This window comes from Kryptolebias marmoratus, linkage group LG19 (genome assembly GCF_001649575.2).
Source record: "Kryptolebias marmoratus isolate JLee-2015 linkage group LG19, ASM164957v2, whole genome shotgun sequence".
Lineage (NCBI taxonomy): Eukaryota > Metazoa > Chordata > Actinopteri > Cyprinodontiformes > Rivulidae > Kryptolebias > Kryptolebias marmoratus.
The window spans coordinates 5,023,286-5,043,357 of record NC_051448.1 but is presented as its reverse complement, the minus strand read 5'-3'; the positions used below and the strand labels follow the sequence as shown (position 1 = coordinate 5,043,357).

At 41.4% G+C, this 20,072-nt stretch overlaps 1 protein-coding gene across 4 annotated transcripts in view; it reads right to left on the bottom strand.

Moving 5' to 3' along the window:
* Positions 1-20,072, bottom strand: part of ryr3 (ryanodine receptor 3) — a 105,579-nt gene that overhangs the window by 49,258 nt on the left and 36,249 nt on the right. For all 4 annotated transcript variants that reach the window (XM_017411853.3, XM_017411854.3, XM_017411855.3 and 1 more), the window contains 25 exons: positions 19,566-19,730; positions 17,689-17,810; positions 17,396-17,576; positions 16,233-16,368; positions 14,822-14,917; positions 14,586-14,704; positions 13,380-13,513; positions 12,956-13,197; positions 11,800-11,992; positions 11,165-11,381; positions 10,924-11,028; positions 8,534-8,637; positions 7,556-7,639; positions 7,286-7,445; positions 7,019-7,163; positions 6,460-6,665; positions 6,180-6,354; positions 5,729-5,937; positions 5,490-5,653; positions 5,121-5,169; positions 4,863-5,023; positions 4,195-4,357; positions 3,218-3,304; positions 2,612-2,838; positions 945-1,157 (listed from right to left, as the gene is read on the bottom strand). In XM_017411853.3, the coding sequence (XP_017267342.1) occupies positions 945-1,157; positions 2,612-2,838; positions 3,218-3,304; positions 4,195-4,357; positions 4,863-5,023; positions 5,121-5,169; positions 5,490-5,653; positions 5,729-5,937; positions 6,180-6,354; positions 6,460-6,665; positions 7,019-7,163; positions 7,286-7,445; positions 7,556-7,639; positions 8,534-8,637; positions 10,924-11,028; positions 11,165-11,381; positions 11,800-11,992; positions 12,956-13,197; positions 13,380-13,513; positions 14,586-14,704; positions 14,822-14,917; positions 16,233-16,368; positions 17,396-17,576; positions 17,689-17,810; positions 19,566-19,730 (3,857 nt within the window). The remainder of the gene's footprint in view (positions 1-944; positions 1,158-2,611; positions 2,839-3,217; positions 3,305-4,194; positions 4,358-4,862; positions 5,024-5,120; positions 5,170-5,489; positions 5,654-5,728; positions 5,938-6,179; positions 6,355-6,459; positions 6,666-7,018; positions 7,164-7,285; positions 7,446-7,555; positions 7,640-8,533; positions 8,638-10,923; positions 11,029-11,164; positions 11,382-11,799; positions 11,993-12,955; positions 13,198-13,379; positions 13,514-14,585; positions 14,705-14,821; positions 14,918-16,232; positions 16,369-17,395; positions 17,577-17,688; positions 17,811-19,565; positions 19,731-20,072) is intronic.

Here is a 20,072-nt window from a genome sequence, read left to right as displayed (position 1 = left end):
ATCTTCATTTACCTCAAACGTCCCCCGAGTGATTTAAATGTGCTATTAGTAAGAATTCTACAACCTCCTCCTTTAGATTACTGTAATATGTCTGAGAGATGTGACAGGGATATTCATCTATAAATATGATTCAGCAGACTTACTGGGTTCTTTAACTATTGTGGCTTAAACTTCAGAAATAAAACCGTCAATCAGTTAACTTTTCTGAAAACACTGAGGGAGACAAAAAAAGAGTGTCTTTGGTGGATTATTTGTCTGGACTGCAGGCAGGTCAGGTCAGTTCAGCTGCTGGACTCTGATGGATGCAGTCTGCTGAAATATGCAAGACCTCCTCTGAAAAAGCAACAATCCAGATGGGAGCATTTGCCATTTTAAAACTCATACCACTTAATTTCACAGCCTTTTGTTGCCCCCGTCTCAACTTCTTTGAGAGGTGTTGCTGCCATAAGATTCAAAATTACGTTATTTTTTTCATTCAGCTTTTTCAGAACTAGGGTTGTGTGTGAAATGGTATTATGTATATATATATAAAATAAAAAAAATAAGCGATTCAGTTACAAGGGATGTGAGCTGGCAGCAGAAACACATCTAAAACACATTCTTATGATTTATTGGACAGCGGTGAATGCTGAGTTTGTGTATCGCTCCATCACTTTGGCAGTTAATGGCACTGAGGTTGACACTGAAGGAGACGTAGATCAGATGAGTAAAAGCACGACCAACCTGTTCTTTCCCTCAGCTTATTTAATTCTTTTTTATATTTTGGACTCTAATTTTGTTTCACTGACAGCAGCATTTATCGTCATTCATTGGCAACATTTATCATCTTTCCCAATTCAGTTCGTGCTTTTCTGTATTTACATACAAATGTCAACATTTGCCCAATTGGCAGATAGTCTGTAAATAAAACAGGCTGATCACCAAAAAAACAGACGGCAGCACACCTGATGAGGACATCATAGAAGCCCTCTCTGAGCATGCCTGACAGGTACTGGTTGTCGATGGTGTAGAGGAGCTGGGATTGGTCTAAATGGCTGCAGAGAGCGTGAGCGACACGGTTGTTTCCCAGAGCACACAGGGCGCAGTACAGCTTCAGAGTGTGGTAGTGGAACTTCCTCAGGTCCTCGTGCTCTGATAACTCCAGGATGTCCAAACACCTGAAGGAACGATGTAGAAAAGAACAAAATGTGAATTTAAAAATCGCAAAAATCAGAATAAACAGCTAATAATTATGGCATCAGTAAGTTGTAATTGGGAGCCTTTGAGCTGGTCTTTGTAGACCAAATTAGGTGACACCAGAATACCATCCCATTGCTCCTGTTTCACCTTTTGTTTCGAAGGGAAACAAAAAAATCTCAGAGATTTGCAGAGATGATGTGTGAAATAGATGCTCCTCGATTCCCTCACTGTAAGCCTACTTTGGACTGTAAGGTGTGTTTGCAGAAGGATGATCATTTTCAGGTCATGGGAAGGTGGAGAAAACACAAAGGCACTCATGCAGTAAAAGGAAAACTAATATGAAGCGGAGTTTTAAAGGCAGGCGGTGCTGAAATCTTAACAAGAAAAAAAAAATCTATAAAAAGTGAGGAGCAGAGTTCACCTGGGATTTAATTTCCTGCACGAACACACCTGAGAACATCTGAGGAAAGCACTTCCGTCCAGGCCTGAAACACTTCTCTCCTGCTTGTGTGTCATGGAGGAGATGACCGGGGAGTCGATTCACTGTTTTACTCACACAGGACATTTTATAATGTTTTAGCTCCGTGTAACCATGGACACAGCATTTTAGGAGTCCTAAAAGGACATTTTCTGACAATAAACTCCAGAAAGAAAGAAATTTTAGTAAGTCACCCTTGCGTTTTTGTGTAGACGGCATGGTGATGTCATAGCCCCACCACTAACCTAACCTACGACCTGAGGGTGTCCTGAAGCACCCACAGCGCAAGCCTTATGCGCACGCTCCACGCCTTGTTTCCTGTTTTTGGTGCATTTTCGCATACAGGCCTGGATGAAGGCAAGTCTAGAAACCAGAACTAAAAAGATAATTTAGAAAAAATGGTGTTTCCATGTGGACACAGACTAAATCAGTCTGCAACAAAAGAAGTCCCAGCCTAAATTTGTGTGAAGCTGGGGGGGGGGGAGACACGTGCAGCGATGCTGTCACTACGCTGATTCAATCATCCTGACTTCATGGATGAACGAACACATTGTTGCAGGACTTGATTGGTTCATGAATAAAACAACTAAGGGCAACTTGAAAAGGGGCTCAGCTCTGTAGACAAATCACAGAACCATGGTGTGAAAAGCCTTTATAAATAAAGTCCATTAATCACTATGTCTACTGGTAGCAATCCCTTCTCCTGGGCCTTTTGTGTATTGGATATAAACTTTGTTTAACCAGGTTTATCTCACCAAATTTGCTAAAATGTGTAAATTAAAATTTTACATAAAAACAACATTTACTCCATTAAACTGGAAAATTAATTAAATTATGTTACTAAGAGCCTTGGAGATATCTGCTAAAATCCCTGGCACCATTCAACATTTTTTTGACAGAAAAACGACCGCACACCTGCGTTGCTCCAGTGTTTTGTTCTGTCTGTTATGTCACCTGTTCTCTTCAGGTATGTGTACAGCCATCATCTGCAGCGGCTCCAGACACTGGACCACCCAGCCGTGCCGCTCGCTGACCCGAGCCGTCTCCACACTCAGGAAGGTGTTCGGCATTCGACTCCAGAGCACGGCCACGATGGTCTGCACGTCTAGCCTCGGCGGACACTGCGGCACGGGGTTCCTCTGCTCACTTCTGAATATGGCCGACGACAGCGGCATGGCATCCTGCGATGAGGCGGGGACGTTATCGGAGAAAATGTCCTGATGAACGAGTATCACCGGATTTGCTGCTGTTCGTTAAACTCATATTTTGACACAGCTGCATTTAAAAAAGTTTTTGTTTTAGTAAGATCCTGATGAATACTTGAGCAAAGTTTAATAATATTTCATTTTTACTTCTTGTCATGAAAGTCTTTGTAGTACAAAACATGTTTTCATACATTTAGTCCCTTTTTAACTACATATAAAGCACTCAAATTGTGTTCCTCTTCCACCCAATCATAGAAACACTCACACAGCTCTTCCGTATGTTTGCACTCTTCACATGCAGTAATCTAAATAAATATATTGTTATAAAATAAAGGAATGATGAAGAGAAACGAACCTTTATCTTGACAAATTCAAACTGGAAGAGGTTTGAACTGGTGGGGCGTACAAAAACAGCTGGGAAGAGCTTGGTGTTGGGCTCCACCTGAAAAACAACAACAAAGAGCCACAAGAAAGGCAATATAATATCTGTGACTCTTAAAATGTTCGATCTCAACATAATTTAAGGCCATGGATTTGATTCACTGATGATAAATCACAAAGTAAAACAATCCGGTTTAGTACGGTGAAGTTGAAGTTCACTAAATTATCCATTTTTTCCCTCCAGGATGCTGCTTCTTTCGAAAAAACTAAACCTCTATATAAAGCAAATAAATCAGAAAAAGAAGAATAAAGCAGAAGCAGCATCTTTTAAACACCTCATCATGAATTTGACACCTTAAATACTGAAGATCAGCAGCAGAAGATGTTTGGATTTCCCTGAATCTGCTAAAGATGGATAAAAACTGAATTAGTACTGTTGCATTTTGCTGCTGAATATTTTTTTTCTACCATCATCATAATGAGAATTAAAAGGTCAAGAATTAGCAAATGAATATTAAGTTTTACTTACTTTACTCTAGTTTATCTGCTCATATAAATTTGCTTACCTAAAAGTTTTTTTAACTGTTATAAATGTTTTATTTTAAGCACTGAATCTGCTCTAAATGCTGGTAATAACTAGAAAGATGTGTTGTTTCAGAATCATCTTTTGAAGCCAAATGTTTTTAGTGCCCAGCCAAAAGAAAATGAACTGGCCTTGATGTCTGTTAGTTTTGAAGCAAACTGTAGATGTCTTAATTTCAATAACTTGTCACCGTTTTATGTTTTGCCTTCGGGAGGAATTGGACGGCTGCGCTTTGAGTCAAGCGGGAGAAATAAATCATCTGGACATAATATATTTACCACAGGAGGAAAAAGGTTCGGCCAAAGTCAACTTTACGCCTCAGTGCTTAACTGCATTTCTGATTCTGGAGCTCCAGTCTTCTTATCTACCTGATATGCCGTGGGCAGCTCGGTGCCGTTGGCGGTGAAGGAGACGAAGCCCGTGGCCAGGTCGATCAGACAGCCGATTTCCAGGTCCGAGTTGGAGCGGCCAGAGGAAGTGGGGCTGACGGCGTCGGCGGCACACACCATGTAGCAGTTACTCCTCTGAACGCTGCAGCGAAGCAACCAGGAGAAGAGCTCAGAACTCTGATTGACTAAAAACCCACCGGACAACAAAGTGAAGCAGCAGGTAAAAATGAAGAAAGTGGCTTTTGTATCAATAAGCCCAAATAATTCACAGCTTTGCTTTTATAAATGTTCATAAACATCTCTGGTTTCTTTACCATAAACAGTATATAATAAGCAGCTGTTTGTTTCAAATATTTTCCTGATAAGTTTTATACAATCCAATATTTCAACCCTCTAAAAAAAACAATAAAGTTTTTGGGTTTCTGTAAAAAAACTGAATGCATTAACCACACTTCACACATTCAAACATCCTTCAGCATGCGTATTCTGCTTTCTTCAGCAATTAAACGTAAATGGGGAGGATATGAAAAACAAAAACAAAAAAAAAAAAAATAACTGCCACGCCACGACTCACTGAAGACACTGCTCATTATTGGATTCCCTGATCTCATATAAACACTGGATATTAAAAAAAGCCAGCAGCTTGCCTCTCGTGGACCCGGCCCCTCTCGTCTCCCAGGGTGACGATGACGGTTTGCGTCTTGCTAAGACCGAAGTTTTTGCTGTAGTAGTGATAGTCGGGAGTGACCCAGCCCACCCACACGGAGGCAGGGTCCTGTCCAGCAAACACTCTCACTGAGTGGTAGTACTGCAGGCATTAAAATACACACATTAAAAGGTTGCTGTTGGTGTAGAAAGAGCAGTGAATAAGTAATGTGTCACATAGACAGGTAATGTTTATTTACGGTATGGATGCTTCCATAGTCAATACTTTCATCTTCTTTTGGAGGATGGCTGCAGGAATGAAAATATGATTTAGAAATAACATCTGTTGTTTGTGAACTTGATCGTTTAGGTCAGGGGTGGGCAACCCTGGTCCTGGAGGGCCACTATCTTGCATGTTTGACTTGTTCCTCTGCTCCAACACACCTGATTTGAATCAGTGTGTCATTAACAGGCTTCTGCAGAACATGAAGAGGTCATTTAACCACTGAATCAGGTGTGTTGAAGCAGGGAAACAAAGAAAACATGCAGGATGGTGGCTCTCCGGGACCAGGGCTGCCTACCCCTGGTTTAGGTGAAAAGTTGAGAAATGGGACTGAAGTCTTGTGCACCTGAGTTTCAGTGACTCGTCCAGTAACCTGTCTGCAGAGTAAAACTCCACAGGCATGCTCAGCCGGCAGTAAACCATGTCGCTGTTGCTGTTCTGGGTTCCAAACGTCTTATGAGTGACCTTAAGGCAGGGAGGGCTGTCTACTGTCCCGTCGATCCGTGTCACCTGAAGAAAAGGAAATCCTTCGAAGAAATTGTCTCTGCGGTCACGACAACTGCAAATCATAATCTACTTCTCTACCTCAATGTGCATGTGGTCCTGAGGGACGTTGAAAAAGGTGGGCAGTCGCTTGCTGAACCACATGGTTATCTCTCTGTTCATGTTGACAGCAAACGGCTCAAAGCCCTCCTGCAGGCCACACATGGTGTAGTACTTAAAGGTGCTCGCGTCTTTGCCCAGGTTCATACGTCCGATCTGAGACATGCCAAGGCTGCAGACTGGGATAAAACCTGAGGGAGGGGAGGGGATGGTGTGAGTGGGTTTGATGGTTAAAAGTTCACTGAAGAGGAATTATTACTCGTCAGAGAAAACAGGTGAAATTACCTTCAAATTACACAAATAATCAAACATTCACAGCCATTTTTTTAGCAATGAATAGCTTGAAATACATACATTTAGCAAAACTGTATCTGAATGCTAAATTTAGTGAAACAGTAGGTTTATAATTAATCAGCATGTCTGAAGGGCTCACCATCCTCGGTTTCAAAGTCGGTGAAGCAAAGCTCTGAACCCTTGCTGGTGATCAGGAGCTCTCCATTCAGGGTGAAAATCATGGATTTGTCCTCCATATTGATCATACAGCCCACCACGTCGCCCTTTTTCCAAGGTTGTCCAAAGTAGCGGCTGCCGACATGCAACCGTCGACCCTTGAGGGGAAAAAAAAACCATTATGGTTGTCATATCTGAAGTTTGTTGCTCATTTGCTTTACATAACATGTAGGGGCCGCTGAAAGAAATGACAAGCAGTTCACCCTGTATCCATCAAAGACGTAGGCTTGATCATCTGCACCCAGCTCCACATCGGGCCTGCATCCCGGCCTGGCCCAGCCGACCCTCATGTCACCTCCAGTTAAGATCTCAAACTCAAAATACCACTTCCCCGTCTTCACAGCATACGTCTGCTCCACGCGGAAGAAGCGGATGGTCTCGATGCTCTCACCATCTAATGCATGCACAACTTGAGCCAAAAAAAAAACAGAAGAGAGACCCAACATGATGCATACATAAATTATGTGCAGACATTTCCAAGTGCTCTTAAACCAAATGACTGATCAAAGAACCAGCAGGATCTGACAATGCCTTGTTTCCAGGTTGTAACGGATCAATGCTGTCAGGACTAACCATTAGAGCAGCACTAATATTTAATCTACAATAAATGTTGCCCACAGTAATAGTAAATAACATTGAGAAAAGCCATGTTTGCAGATAAAAAGCATTTATCAGATGTTATATTTTAGTTATTTTGTTTATGCAGTATATGGGTCTGATTATTTATATTTTTTATATTTAATTAATCAAACAGAACCTTACCCTCCTGGTCCGGAGGATCGATTTCATATCCATATCCAACAATGGTCCTAATGGCTTCTCTCAGACTGTCTCTGTTAGATTTCTTAGTGCGTTCGTCCAGTAAAGCATATGGCACCAGGCGAGGATTACGTCTGCTCTTCAAATCCTGGCACAGCCACAACAAAACAATCCAATTTAGGAACTACGCATCCAGCTTTCAGCCACTTCTTGACGAGCAGAGAAATAAATAAAACAAAAAGGCAAATCATCTCAACGGCGACGTTTTACCTGCTGGATGCCATAGGTCCATCCTTGTTTGATTCTGTCTTTGGCCCAAACGTTGTGTGCGTTTTCGGCCAGTTTATCAACTAGAACCTCTTGACCTGCAGTCAGCTTCACGTCAGAGAGTTCTAGCGGCGCAGGCTTATATCCATTAGACATCAAGTAGCTGTGGACGGTCCAACAAGATGGGACAGGATGAAGACAGCACAAGATGAGACGGCGTCGTAGAACATAGGCGACTGATTTTCAAAAGAAGTGGCATGTCTGAAGCCTTACTCTTTAGGCAGTTTGATTTTCTTTAGATCATCTTCAGCATGAACATTAACCTGGGCAACATGGCAGCCAAGTGCCAACAGGGTCCTGGCGAGGAAAAAAGAAACAAATAATCCACGGAGATACCTGCATTTTTCAACACACCTCAAACTTTTATGAAATCTCGATCAATATTAAAACGCTGAACTGCACTCGGGGATTGCTTCATGGAGCCAAATGCTTTAATAGAAAGATGACTCAGTTAGGCGGCTTGAATAGTTGAATAGTTTCTGGAGCCAATACCTTCAAGAAATCAATAGAGGAACTTTCCCTGGAGGTGAAAGTCATCACAAGCGCCGTTTCAACCGTTGTCCTAATCTGGTGCTGCTCAGCGTTTAGCAGGGAGCTGCTGCAGCGGCTCGATAAAAGGAGTAATTCAATTACAGTGTGAATGCTGAATCAGGATTCACACAGGTTTTTTTTTTTCAGTACCTTTCCAGCATATACTTTAACATAGGTTCTCTTAATTTAGCCATTTATATACTAAAATGTTCAGCTCGTTCAGGAAATGGGTCCGCTGACATTTTGTTTTTGTCATTTTTATACTTTTCAAAATATTTACAAATATTTTTCCCATAGAAACACACTGAGATCTTTTCAATCCCTTAAAAAAACTGTTCTCTTTAGGAAACTGGCTTTATTTTTGTCTTGTGCAATTTTTAGCTTTTAGCTAGCCTTTTGCGACTATTTTGCTTTTTTAACATTTATCTAGCTGTTTGCTACTTTTAGCTTTTAGCTATCCTTTTTATACTTTGGCTTTTAGCTATCTTTTTGCTGCTTATAGCTGACATTTTGCTACTTTTAGTTTGCACGTAGCTTTTTGCTACATTTAGCCTTTAGTTAGTGTTCTGCTTCATTTAACTTTAACAGCTCAGTTTGATTTCAGGGTTCACTTTGTATTTTCACAGAAAAGGCAGTTTTTTTCCTCCAGTTCAGCCATACTTGAGTGTTTCGCTGGACATCTGCAGATTGTAGTTCTTTTCAGTTTCAGGCAGTTTGGTGAAATCCACAAGGCAAGGGTGCTGCCTCTTGTTGTCGTCACGAATCTGGAGAGGAGAAGCAGACAGAAATCTTTTAACGTTTTGTCTCAACATTTCCTCCTCGCCTGAAAGCCTGTCTGCAGATTTAAAGAGCAAAAAGCATGACTCAGCAGCTGTAATAGTTGTTCCCAGAAGGATGTGTGTTGGTTTTCAAATTCCACGATAACCATCACCCGCTATGAACGGCGGGCAATCATGTGTTTGATAGCAAAATATCTCATGATTATTGCATTTTGTAGCTAAAATAGCTATAACTCACTAAATTTAACAGGCTGAAAGTCATCTCCAGCTCACAGCTCAAGCTATTTTCTTTAAAACTTTGTCATGAAATGTGGCGAGCCATAAGCATTCCTTCGAGGAATGCTGGTTTTATTCTGATTATTTTACGAACCAAAATCAGCTCAGAGAACTGTGTCACAGTAGATTTCCATCAGCTCCTTTGCTCTCTGCATGGAGGGGCCTAAAACAGACTCACAGCTCAGTGAGGCTTCCTGTGATAAAGCACTCTGCCGCTAACGGCAGCAGTTTAGGACTGAAGGTAAAAAAAAGACACGCAGTCAGACCGAGCAACGAAATGCAAAAAGGGTGACGCTGCGTCCAACTTTCCCGTCATCCTGCTGGCCAAATATCTGCAGCTTGACAAAACAGAGTTGGCATCACGTCACTCTGATTTCATCGAGCTGCAAAATTTAACACCAAGCAGCTGTTTGGACCTAAATGCTCTCTTTGATCATCTATAAAGACCTGGGCTAACCCCTGACGAGAGCTTTCTAACAGTCTTAATTAACGCTCACGTCATTCTCTTCAGAAGGAGAGACGCTCGTTAATTCTGCTGAATGGCTTCAGTGGCTACAGCCCCAGTGGATTATCGTTCTGTGATAACCACGGCGGTACAAAAGAGACGGAGTGTGTGATCAGACTTCTGATGGGACATTCTGCGGTGGGGAGGAAAATGATGAGGGAGAGAAACTGTGCAGACGGGAGTGATGAAAATGTCTTCAGATTCTGCACACAGGAGCTTGAGGAAAAACGTTTGGTTTCTAGAAGAGGAGCTGTGTGAAATACTGATTCATGGTTTATTTCATGCCAAAGATAAAAATCAGAATGGCTCCCAAATGTAGAGAAGGATTAGGAAATACTATATCATCTTATACTATATAAGTTAGGGAGTTTACATACCGTTTAAAATATTTTTATGGCTTCAAACTTGTAACCAAAGCCCTTTATCATCCATTATAGATGAAGGACTTTTATGATAAAGCAGATGTTTCTGCTCCAAAGCTGCCTTGACTTTAGCAGTCTAAAAGATTAGTTTGTACTTGAGAATGTCACAAAATATTACAAAAAAAAGGCTTAGAGAATCCAGACTTTACACTGATGGAGGATAAGAACTTCATTTGATATGTTCTTTTAAACTATCCCTTTAAAAGAACATATTGGAGTAAAAACATGTGTCATCTGACATTCAGACTTTATGTAAAATCAGATAAATTGAACCAGCAACTAATGAATTTGATGTATGCTGCTTTTTAATGTAACACAAATTCTGAATAAATAATTATTCCCTACCTCAAACTCTCCTTTAAAAAAGACTGCAATTATCAGAAACAAATATCTTGAATGTAAACTGGTTGTTGTATATTAAAGAAAACATTTTGTAAATCTACATAAACGTGAAGATAAGAAACAGAGTAGCAGAGAATGTTACACATTATGGGTTTTGTTATACACTGTATTTGTACTGACAACACCTAGAAAATAAAAATAAATGAGTTATACTACACACACATTAAAATGATGAGAAATCCAGCCCGTTAATTAACCCTGTAACGTACTTTGGAGTGGGGTTTCAACCCTTCATCCAAAGCAGAAGCAAGATAAACAGAAAAGGCTGCAAATAGTTTTGCTAAGAACTAAATGAAACCACGTTAAACAAAAAAAATTAAAAACATTATTTAATAAATTAACTCCTCTAAGGAGTTTTCAGCAAAAGATCCTTTTGCTCTTTAAGCCTTACATATTTTTCCTTTTTCCTTGTTTAATCGCTTTAAAGAATCAGTGTCTATTTTCATTTAAGAAGTCCTTGAATGCATCGCTTCCGTCTGTGGCTGCGCGCATCGACAGTTCGTAAGTCAGCAGTCATGCCATGTCGTTAAAACAGAAATCTTAAAGTTAATGAGCCATCAACAAGCATTTTAAGATTAATGACTGCAGCCGAACGTCATCTAACTCGCAGCTTTTATGTTGGACTCCCCCGCGCCCCCCGCAGCTGCAGCATGGGAGCAGCGTTACCTTGCCGTAAGTCCAGCCCAGTTCGATCTTGTTCATCCCCCAAAGTTCATGGATGTTTTCTGCCAGCTTGTCGCGGATGTTCTCCAGATGAGGAGGAAGAACAATCTGTTAAGGGAAAAAAAAGGATCCCTGTTAATAATCCATGAACAAAGTTATAATTTAATAACTCTTGAGAGCGCCGTTCGCTTCACTGTGAATTGTCCAAATTCCGATTCTGCAGCTGCGACGTTCAGCTCCTCACCTGGCTGGTGTCAACAGGAGTGGGAATAAAGGAGGCCTGAGAGAGGAACTGCGTGGTTCCCAGGAGGTCGCGGACCCCGTCATGGTCCCGTTTGTACTCCTTCACAGGCTCCACGTGCATCTTCTCCTTCGGCAGGAGGGCTTCGTAGCACGGAGAGTAACCGGCAGGTGGCAGGAACTTGAAATCTCCGTGGCGCCCGCCCAGCAGGAAACGGGCTCTGAGATGAAACACCAGATGACAATATGTGACCTAATGGGAGTTTAAGCACTTCATCATTTATCACACAGCTCAGTTCTCAGTAATAGGACTGTTTTGGAGAATATGAGATTTCCTTCCTTTGCTTTCTGGCTTTCATTTATCTCTAATCCATAATCCATTTTCATTTAATAGGATATCATTGCTTTTACGTACAGACTGAATTCTGTAAAAGTTAAGACATTTTGTAAAATGTTAATTAAAAAACAAAAGTCTGATGTGTGAATAAAATATGAGTTTATGAGATTTACAAGTTAGTGCATTCAGTTTTTATTTACATTTTACACAACATCCCAACTGTTTCAGCATTGAGGTTGCAAAAAGAATAATATACGCAGAAAAACGTGTTTGAGTTGGTCACCGAGCCTAGAAGACCTTACTTGACACCTGCAGAGAAGCTGACGACGGGGAAGAAGAACCCGTCGGTGTTGAAGTCCTCGAACATGCCCTGCACAGGCTGCCCGTTGATCCTGAAGGACATGCTGGGGGCGCCCAAGTCCAGACAGCAGCTGACCACGTCGTCCGAGTTCAGCAGGTGCTGGTTAATGGAGGCCACGGCCCGCGGGATTCGACCTGAACAACAGAGAGCAACTCGATTACAGCTGCAAAGTCAGAGCAAATGTATGGCAGAATGATAAGTGAGGAGAAGAGAGGAGGAGAGACGAGTGATAAATGCTTTAAAGGGAGTGACACAAAACGGATGAGGGGCAGGAATGGGTCTTTTAGAGGCTCTGGAAGTGAAAAAATTATGAAGATGCTGAATACATCTGCAGTCAGCTGGAACTCCAGTCCCGGGCTCTGCAGCAGGTTTGATGACAGAGGTATTAAATCATTCACCAAGCTGTACAGCTTTTCAGAAAAAGTCAGCCAATTGAATTTCTACTGTTTGCCATTAAACCTTCACTATAAAAAAACATCCTCAAAACTGGACATGGCTTCATTTACAAACTAACTTGAAAATACGCACCTGCAAAGCTTCTAACTGGTACTAGCTGATATTAAATAAAACAGCCAAAACACATCTGAGTAAAATTTTATACGCAAATCAGTTATTGGTTTGTCATTTGAGAGTTTAAGAAGAGCCAAAAAAACAAAACATTGAGAACTATTTTCACTTCACAGAAGTGTACAGCATGAGGAAAAGTACCTTTATATGAAACTAAAATGAACTGATCTAGACTTTTTACTGAACTGAACTGAAACTAGAAGAACTCGGAAAGAACAAACCTCAGCCAGAATTAAATCCAGATTGGGAAATGGCTCACCAATAAAACTGATAAGGCAAACACTGTGTCTACATTTAAGACTTTCCTTTTTGATAAATCCTATAATTAGGGCTGGCTTTGGTTTCCTGGGCTCTCCTCTGGTTGTACTTTTGTATAGTGCCCTGAGATGACTTGTTGTGAATTGTGATATACAAACAAACTGAACTGTGCTTGACTGAATGGGAACAACCAACCAAGAAAACTCTTAAACTCTAAACTCTTAAAGGCTCTCAAAAAGGAGCTGCGAGCGGATGTATATTGAGACACCAACCTGACCAGAGATGAAGTCCATCAAAGCTGTAGGAGTACAGGTCATCGCCCACCCCGTTGCCTCCCCACCCCTCTCCTCCACCAGGGTACGGAGCGTAGCCTTTAGTGTTGGCCCAGCCGACACGCAGGTGGGTCGGCTCTCCGTTCACGAAGTGGTCCACCTGATCGATGACCAGCTCGTAGTACCACTTCTTATACTGAGCCGAACCTTCAGCGACGCCCAGGAAGATGTTGGGCCTCATGCTGGAGACGGAAAAAGGGAAACTTCCAGAACAGATATTCTGCTGGACGTAAAGTGGCGCATTTCCCCCGCCCAAAAATAATACAGCACCACTTTTTTAAGAATTTAGACATAAATTTTGAAGATTCACGGTGGGAGAAATAAACTCTTACACAGTTTCACCAACCGTTTTGAGCTTCTTTACCTTTGAACATCATTAACCAGTCGGGTCTGAAGCAACAGGTCCCTCTTAGGAAGCAGGTTGTCACAGATCAGATTCTGATTGGCTCTCACTGCCACCCCATTGCAAACACAGAGGGAGCACAGGACATCCAGAATCTAAAAGAACAGTAAATGAGCCTCATTCACACACTCACATCTGAAACCATACACCTTGTTTTTCGATTAAATCATTTTAAATAAAAGTAGCACTCCTAAAGGAACGCCCATCACGGTCTTCCTTAGATGCCAAAGTTTTACACAAAAGTCTCAAGTGATCTGTTAGCACTCAGTGAATCTGTTGTCTCAGCTACTGCGACACCAAATTTCAGGTCAGTATCTGTAAAACTGCCCGATTTAGAGACAATTTTGTGTTTGCTAAGGTCAATTAACTGTGACAGCCATCTTGAATCGGTCCGACTCCAAAAGTTAATTAGTTGTAGATGCACATCCAATGATTACTTTGTGAGAGCTTCATTAAAATTCATCCAGTGGCCCCGTTCAGTGCAGCGGGCGATAATAAATTCAGTCAGATTTGCTGTAAACTGCACAGCCCTGAAGTCAGCAGGACCCCGGTCCTCAATCTGCCACTCGTGACCAGCAGCTGTTGTTTATGAAGGTGCCCTTTAAATGCCCGATACAATTTACAGTCTAAATAACAGTATTACTGTGACATTTAAACACTGCATGTAAAACACCGGGGCTGGCATGTCGAAACTCAGAGATCCGGTTGGTCGCCTGGATTTTTGTTTAACAAAGATCGATGCCTTACGAACAAATTTTTTTCTCAGTTTCGCCTCGAGCTCAAATGTTTCAAGTCGTGGATTTAGGTTCCATGCTGTCTTCAGAGACCAGTACTGCAGGGACAAAAGACTCAGATAAATGCCAACAGATGCTGTCAAAGGTTTCACAAAAAAAATCTTGTTTTTCTCATCAGTACTGCATCCAAACATACAATAAACGCAGATAAAACTGTCCATCAGAACTAGAACTGAAGAAAAAACATTATGAAATTTTACTATTTGCATTTTCTTGTTTTTAGTTAAGCAACACCTCTGTACTGATCAAACTGGATACACTGATATATATTTGTACAATCATAATATATAAATAATATATAAAAATGACTCACAGAATCCATTCACTATTAAAAATACATCCAGGTTACTATATGTTTTATGTTTCTGCCCACCTTGTGGTTGCGTCCGTGCTTGTAGAGCAGAGAGATGATGGATTTGATGTGTCCTCTCTGAATGATGTTCAGGGCCTCCGGGCTTTCCACCAAGATGCAGTGGAGGACTTCCAGGATTCCTGCAGAACGAAGAGAATCAGAAACAAACCACATGACACCCGTAACGAAATGACATGTTTAGTTGTTCCATATTTGCTTTCGAGGAGCAGGAAGTAAAAAACTGTTTCAGATGATACCCGATGATGATTCCAGCCTCTCCAGTTTGCTGACCAACCAGTCCAAGTTCCTGGAGAACTGGGTGCAGTTGTTCCTGTTTCCACGAATCAGTGCAGCTGAACAACAACAAATAAAAATATATATAGACATAATGTTGAATTAAAATACACAGAATTGAGGTCGCAGTCTGACATTTCAAGTTACACCTGATGAAGACAAGTGGAAAAACTAGAAAGTCAACGTGAAGTAAGTAGCTCTGAACTCAATAAGAAGTTTATTTCTGTTCCCTTTCAGCCGTTTTTTCCTACCTCTGCAAAGACATTAAGTAGCCTCATTACTTCACTTTCTCATTTTGCACCATTTTGCTTCAGGGACACTCGACTGACTGAATGTCCATGAATCCATTAAACAGCACTTTGTGTCAAAGAGATTACTGATGAGTGTCTAAAGCTCATCACGCCACCTTATCAGGAAACCCATAATTCAATATGAACACATGAACAGAGCCGGGCAGGTGGATCAAGGGCAAAAAGGTTCAATGTTGATGTGAAAATATCCATCTAAGAGGGAACCTGGTACCACACAGGCTACAAATCCTGATTCCAGCAGAAGTCAACACAAAGGATAATGCTCAAGCTAGAATAAATTAATAAATGTATAAAACAATGTTTTCCTAAATGAGGGATGAGCACCAAGAGTCGACAATCTGCAGCACAGGCTCCTTCAGACTTGAAGCAAAACATGGGACATCTACAGCCTCATAAAATCACGACAGATATTCTGCTGCTGAGAAGAATTCCAGAAAAAGCTCAACATCAACCGATAACGGCTCACCACAGCATGCTAACTGACTCTACCGTTGAACAATCCATCATCTAAAACCTGCTTCCTCAGACTGCCCTCTGCATCCTTGGGGGTGACCTCACCGTGGGGGGAGCAGAAATTCACTCCTGTGTGGGGGTTTATATACATGGAGCTGTGCATGCAGGAGAGGCGATTCATTTAAGAGTACTCAAAGTGAGCTGAGGGGAAACTGCTGATGAGAACGCGCCCATGTCGGGAAAACAAATCACCCATGAAAAAGGCTAAACAATAAAACTTTTCTACAGATTGAGAATCTATAACCCAATATGTGCCCTAAAAAAAGACTTTACCACCAGCAGTGATGACTGATGTTCTGTTAAAAGGTGAAACCTTTAAAACAAAAGTCTTCTGTTGCAACAAATAAACATGAAAACCTGCAACCAATTAGAAAACAAGAGCAGGCTGGAATGAAGGAAAAACTAAAGATAGAAATGAGGGTAAAACACAAGAACAAGTGGAGAGCAGAGTGCAAAAAATAAAACAATCAGTGAAGATTAATACTGTATGTCTACTCAGACTGAACAGCTGCTGACAGGCGATGTTTGATGTGATCCATCACTCACTCACCCAGGAGTTCATAAAGGAGGTTCAGAATGTCCTTCCACGCTGCACCAGCTTCCTCCCCGGCCATCTCTCCAAAATGGGCTGCACTGTTGTACACGTTCATCCGGTCGATGCATTTGGACAGGAGGGTCAGCATGCCCTGACAAAAGGTATATGGATGACATCTTATCACCCGGCTGCATACATGTCAGTCAAATACAACCCAGATGCATGTGTTTAACCCACCAATAATACATGTTTTAGTGCTGATTTACCACAAATTCCTGTTTGATTTTGTAAAAATTTACTTTTTTAAACAGATGAAAAGGCTGAAAAATATTTACAAGGCTTCATATTTTATAAAATAGTACCTGTTTTATGTTAAAATGCAAATGTAGTTTGAAAAATTAGCATTTTCTGCAAAAACAGAGAGCAAAATTTGATTTGAAATTTGGTGAAGAAGCTTAAAGTTAAAACAAGCAAAAATTAAGATGGATGAAAGCTCAAATTAGCCAAACTGTAGCTAAATGCTAAAGTCAGCAATACAGTGGTTATAAGCTAAATGTAGCCAAAAAGTAGCAGCTAAAAGCTAAAATTATTAGAACTGAAGCTAAATGCCACAGTCAGCAAAACCATAGCTAAAAGCAAAAATTTGTAAAACTGTGGCTAAAACTTATAGTTAGCCAAACAGAAGCTAAAAGGTACATGTAGCAAAATAGTAAGTAAATGCTGAAGTCAGCAAAACAATAGCCAAAAGCTAAAATTAGCAATAGGGGAGCTAAATGCTAAAGTCAGCAATAGAGTAGCTACAACCTAATGTTGCAAAATGGTAGCTAAAAACTAAAATCAGCAGTGGCTAAAAGCTAAAATTAGCTAAACATATAGCTGATTTCAATGATTTTCTTTTTGGAGGGGGAAAGCTTTTGTAAAGAAAGTTAAATAATTCAAAATATGTAAAAGTCGCAAAAACTAAAGTCACAGAACACCGTTTCCCGTTGAGGCGAATGTTTTGATATACAAATATATATGATATGAATGTGGAAGCAGTGTCCACTCAATGAATTCAGTACTTTGGTCTTAAGTGGGATTCCTCCTTTTGATCAGAGATTTAGACTCTAGTTAATCAAAGATTAACCCGCTCCCAACCAGAGCTCTGAGGGGTTTGGCTCCTTGTCGTCCCCTCTCACCTCCTCCTTGAAGAGGTCTTGGCGTTTGATGAGCGAACGGAGCAGACACTGTTTCTCCTCATGCTCAAGCTCTGAATCGGGCTGCTTGAAGTACTCGATCAGATCGTTCAGGGTCTGCAGCACCTCTTCCACGTACCCGCCCACTGCGTTGATCTCGCTCTCGGCGGCGCTGTCCAAAGCTCTGAAGGCCAAGAATCAGGATTTAAAACCCGAAACAGATCAAACAAGCCTTACACTCGCGTCACTGTTTTTGCTTTGCAGAAGAATTATTTGTGAATGCATCTTGGCCTTACTTGATGAAGTTTTTGAAGAGGAATGTGGTGTTTCGGATGATGCGAGCAGCTCGAGACTCTTCATGCTGGCAGCGCTGGAGGATGAGGCCGTCATCCATGTGGCCCTCAGTGTGAAGGCAGGCCTGCGCCATGACAAACAGAAATACTATGACTTTTCTAATCATTAAAATAGGATCTACATGAGGCAACACAAATCATTTCTAAAACCCTAACGATCTGATATCAGAGATTTTTTAATTTTTGTTCCACAAACTATAGGAAGAAATATGTAACGTGTAGATTTTTTTTTTTTTAAGTTTTTCACACCGATTCACTGAAACAGTTTAAACCGGAGCCGGCAGTGAGGCAGGAGGATTTAAAGGTGAACTGACCATCACCTCCAACACGTCAGGTGGACTGGCCTGCTGCCAAGGCTGCAGGGACGGCGTGACACCGTCACGAGGTGGCATCTCTGGAGGAAGGCCCAGTGATGAGCACTGTAGTCCCTCATCCCTGTTACGTGTCCCTGTGTTACCTTGTAAATGAGTGCCTGATTAATTGTTCTTCTCCTTTCAGCGGAGTGGCTGGAAGGGTGTTTAAAAGGAATTAGCTCCACCTACCAAGCGGGTGGAGGGAGTCCGGAAGAATACCTGATTGTTGACGGCACCGGATCCTTGCTCCCGCTCCTGTTTAAATAGTCATTGTGATGTGCACCTGCAGGCCACCTTGTTAGAATGTTTTGAGTCTGGGAGTCGCAGGTATTAGTGGGTTTTTCCGGTTTCTGGTTGTAGGGTAAGCTCTCGAGGCAGGGTTAGGGGAGCGGTCTGAATCAGCCGGCCTACAGCTGGCTGGTTGAGGTTTCTCCCACTCTTTTGTTTATTTTGCCTGGGCTACTAGATTTACTCTTGTGTCCGGACTTGGGTTCAATAAAACGTTGCATGATGTAATCTAGTCTGGACTCTTTATGTCGCGTGTCCGGCACAGTGAAACCAGGACCGTAACATATTGGGGGCTCGTCCAGGGAATGAACCCGGGACCTCTCACAAAACTGTCACCCACCCTCACCCCTCCTCTAAAACACACACACCAAGGTGAATATCTTATGCTACCTTATGGTGACTCTGTGAGGGTTTAAATAAAGAGTTTCCAAAACAGACAATGTTTTCAAGTTAATAGGAAACCATTTGCCTGACTGGGGCAGGTATTTAAACTGATATGTGTCAATAGTTCGATTGTAGTTGTAAGACCCTGTCTTGTAAATAGTTACAAGTTTAGGACATTCAGTAACAGGACATTTGTCCTGTAATTAAACGCTTAAATTAAGATGAATACTTTAAAAAAACAGTTCCGTCCAAAACTACTGGAACAGCAAAGCCAATGAATTTGTGTTTTTGTTGGGTTTTGTTTGTGCTGTAAAACATCTGGGCTGGACAACAAAGACAAGAGAACAGATCAATGCTTCCACTTTTATTTCCCAGCATTTACATCCAAGTTTCTTAAAAGCCTATTTATTGATGCATGTGACTCATTGGTGGTTGTTGCTGACCCCCAAAAAATTACAGCTAAAACAACCAAAAGACCTGATTGGGAATAGGAAGTGGAAGGTCTTATACTGTTAATCTTCAGACATGAGTTTTGTCTGATAAGGAAAGGACTGACGGAATAAATCCATCCAGAAACAAACAGAATCAGACTGATTAAAGTTTGGGAAAAGCATCACAAAGGAAAACCACCAAACATTGTTGCTGCCACTGAAATATGGCCCTTTACAGTTAATTGAGAATTTGTAACTAAATATAAAATTTTACTCAATTCAGTCTATTTTAAGTCTATCTGTATTTGAGGAAATGCATCTTTCTAGTATGTGCAGACATTGCTTTGATAAAAATCACACTTACCCTTCTCTTCAGTGGACCAAGGCGAGATGATTTGGCATCAGGCGCCAGGTAAGAAAGCCACAGTCCTGTTGCCACATGCATGACAAAACAGATGGAGTCTCCATACTTGATCTCTGGGACTCCCATCCCATCGATGTCCCTCTTCAGGCCAGAGTCACCCTTTTCCTGTCATATTCACATCCAAAAGGAACCACATGAACATTACCCACATACACACAGGCATGGAAATTCAACAAGATCCATAATGAATATGAAGATAAATCATTAGATGTTAATCAGAGAGGCAGGTTGGTGCTGGCCTCATTAACGCCGAGAATTTTCAGGCACAGCAGAGATGAAGCGATTCAATTGACTTCTGTCGACAGGAAGCAGCAAGGAACATATTAATGACAATGTTCAACACGGTGAGGAGCTGACCTTCCTGGATGCAGAAACTGTATGCACGAGGTGATGCGGTTAGAAGATGGATAGGCTGGTTAAAAATAGAGTAAATAAAGAAGCTATATT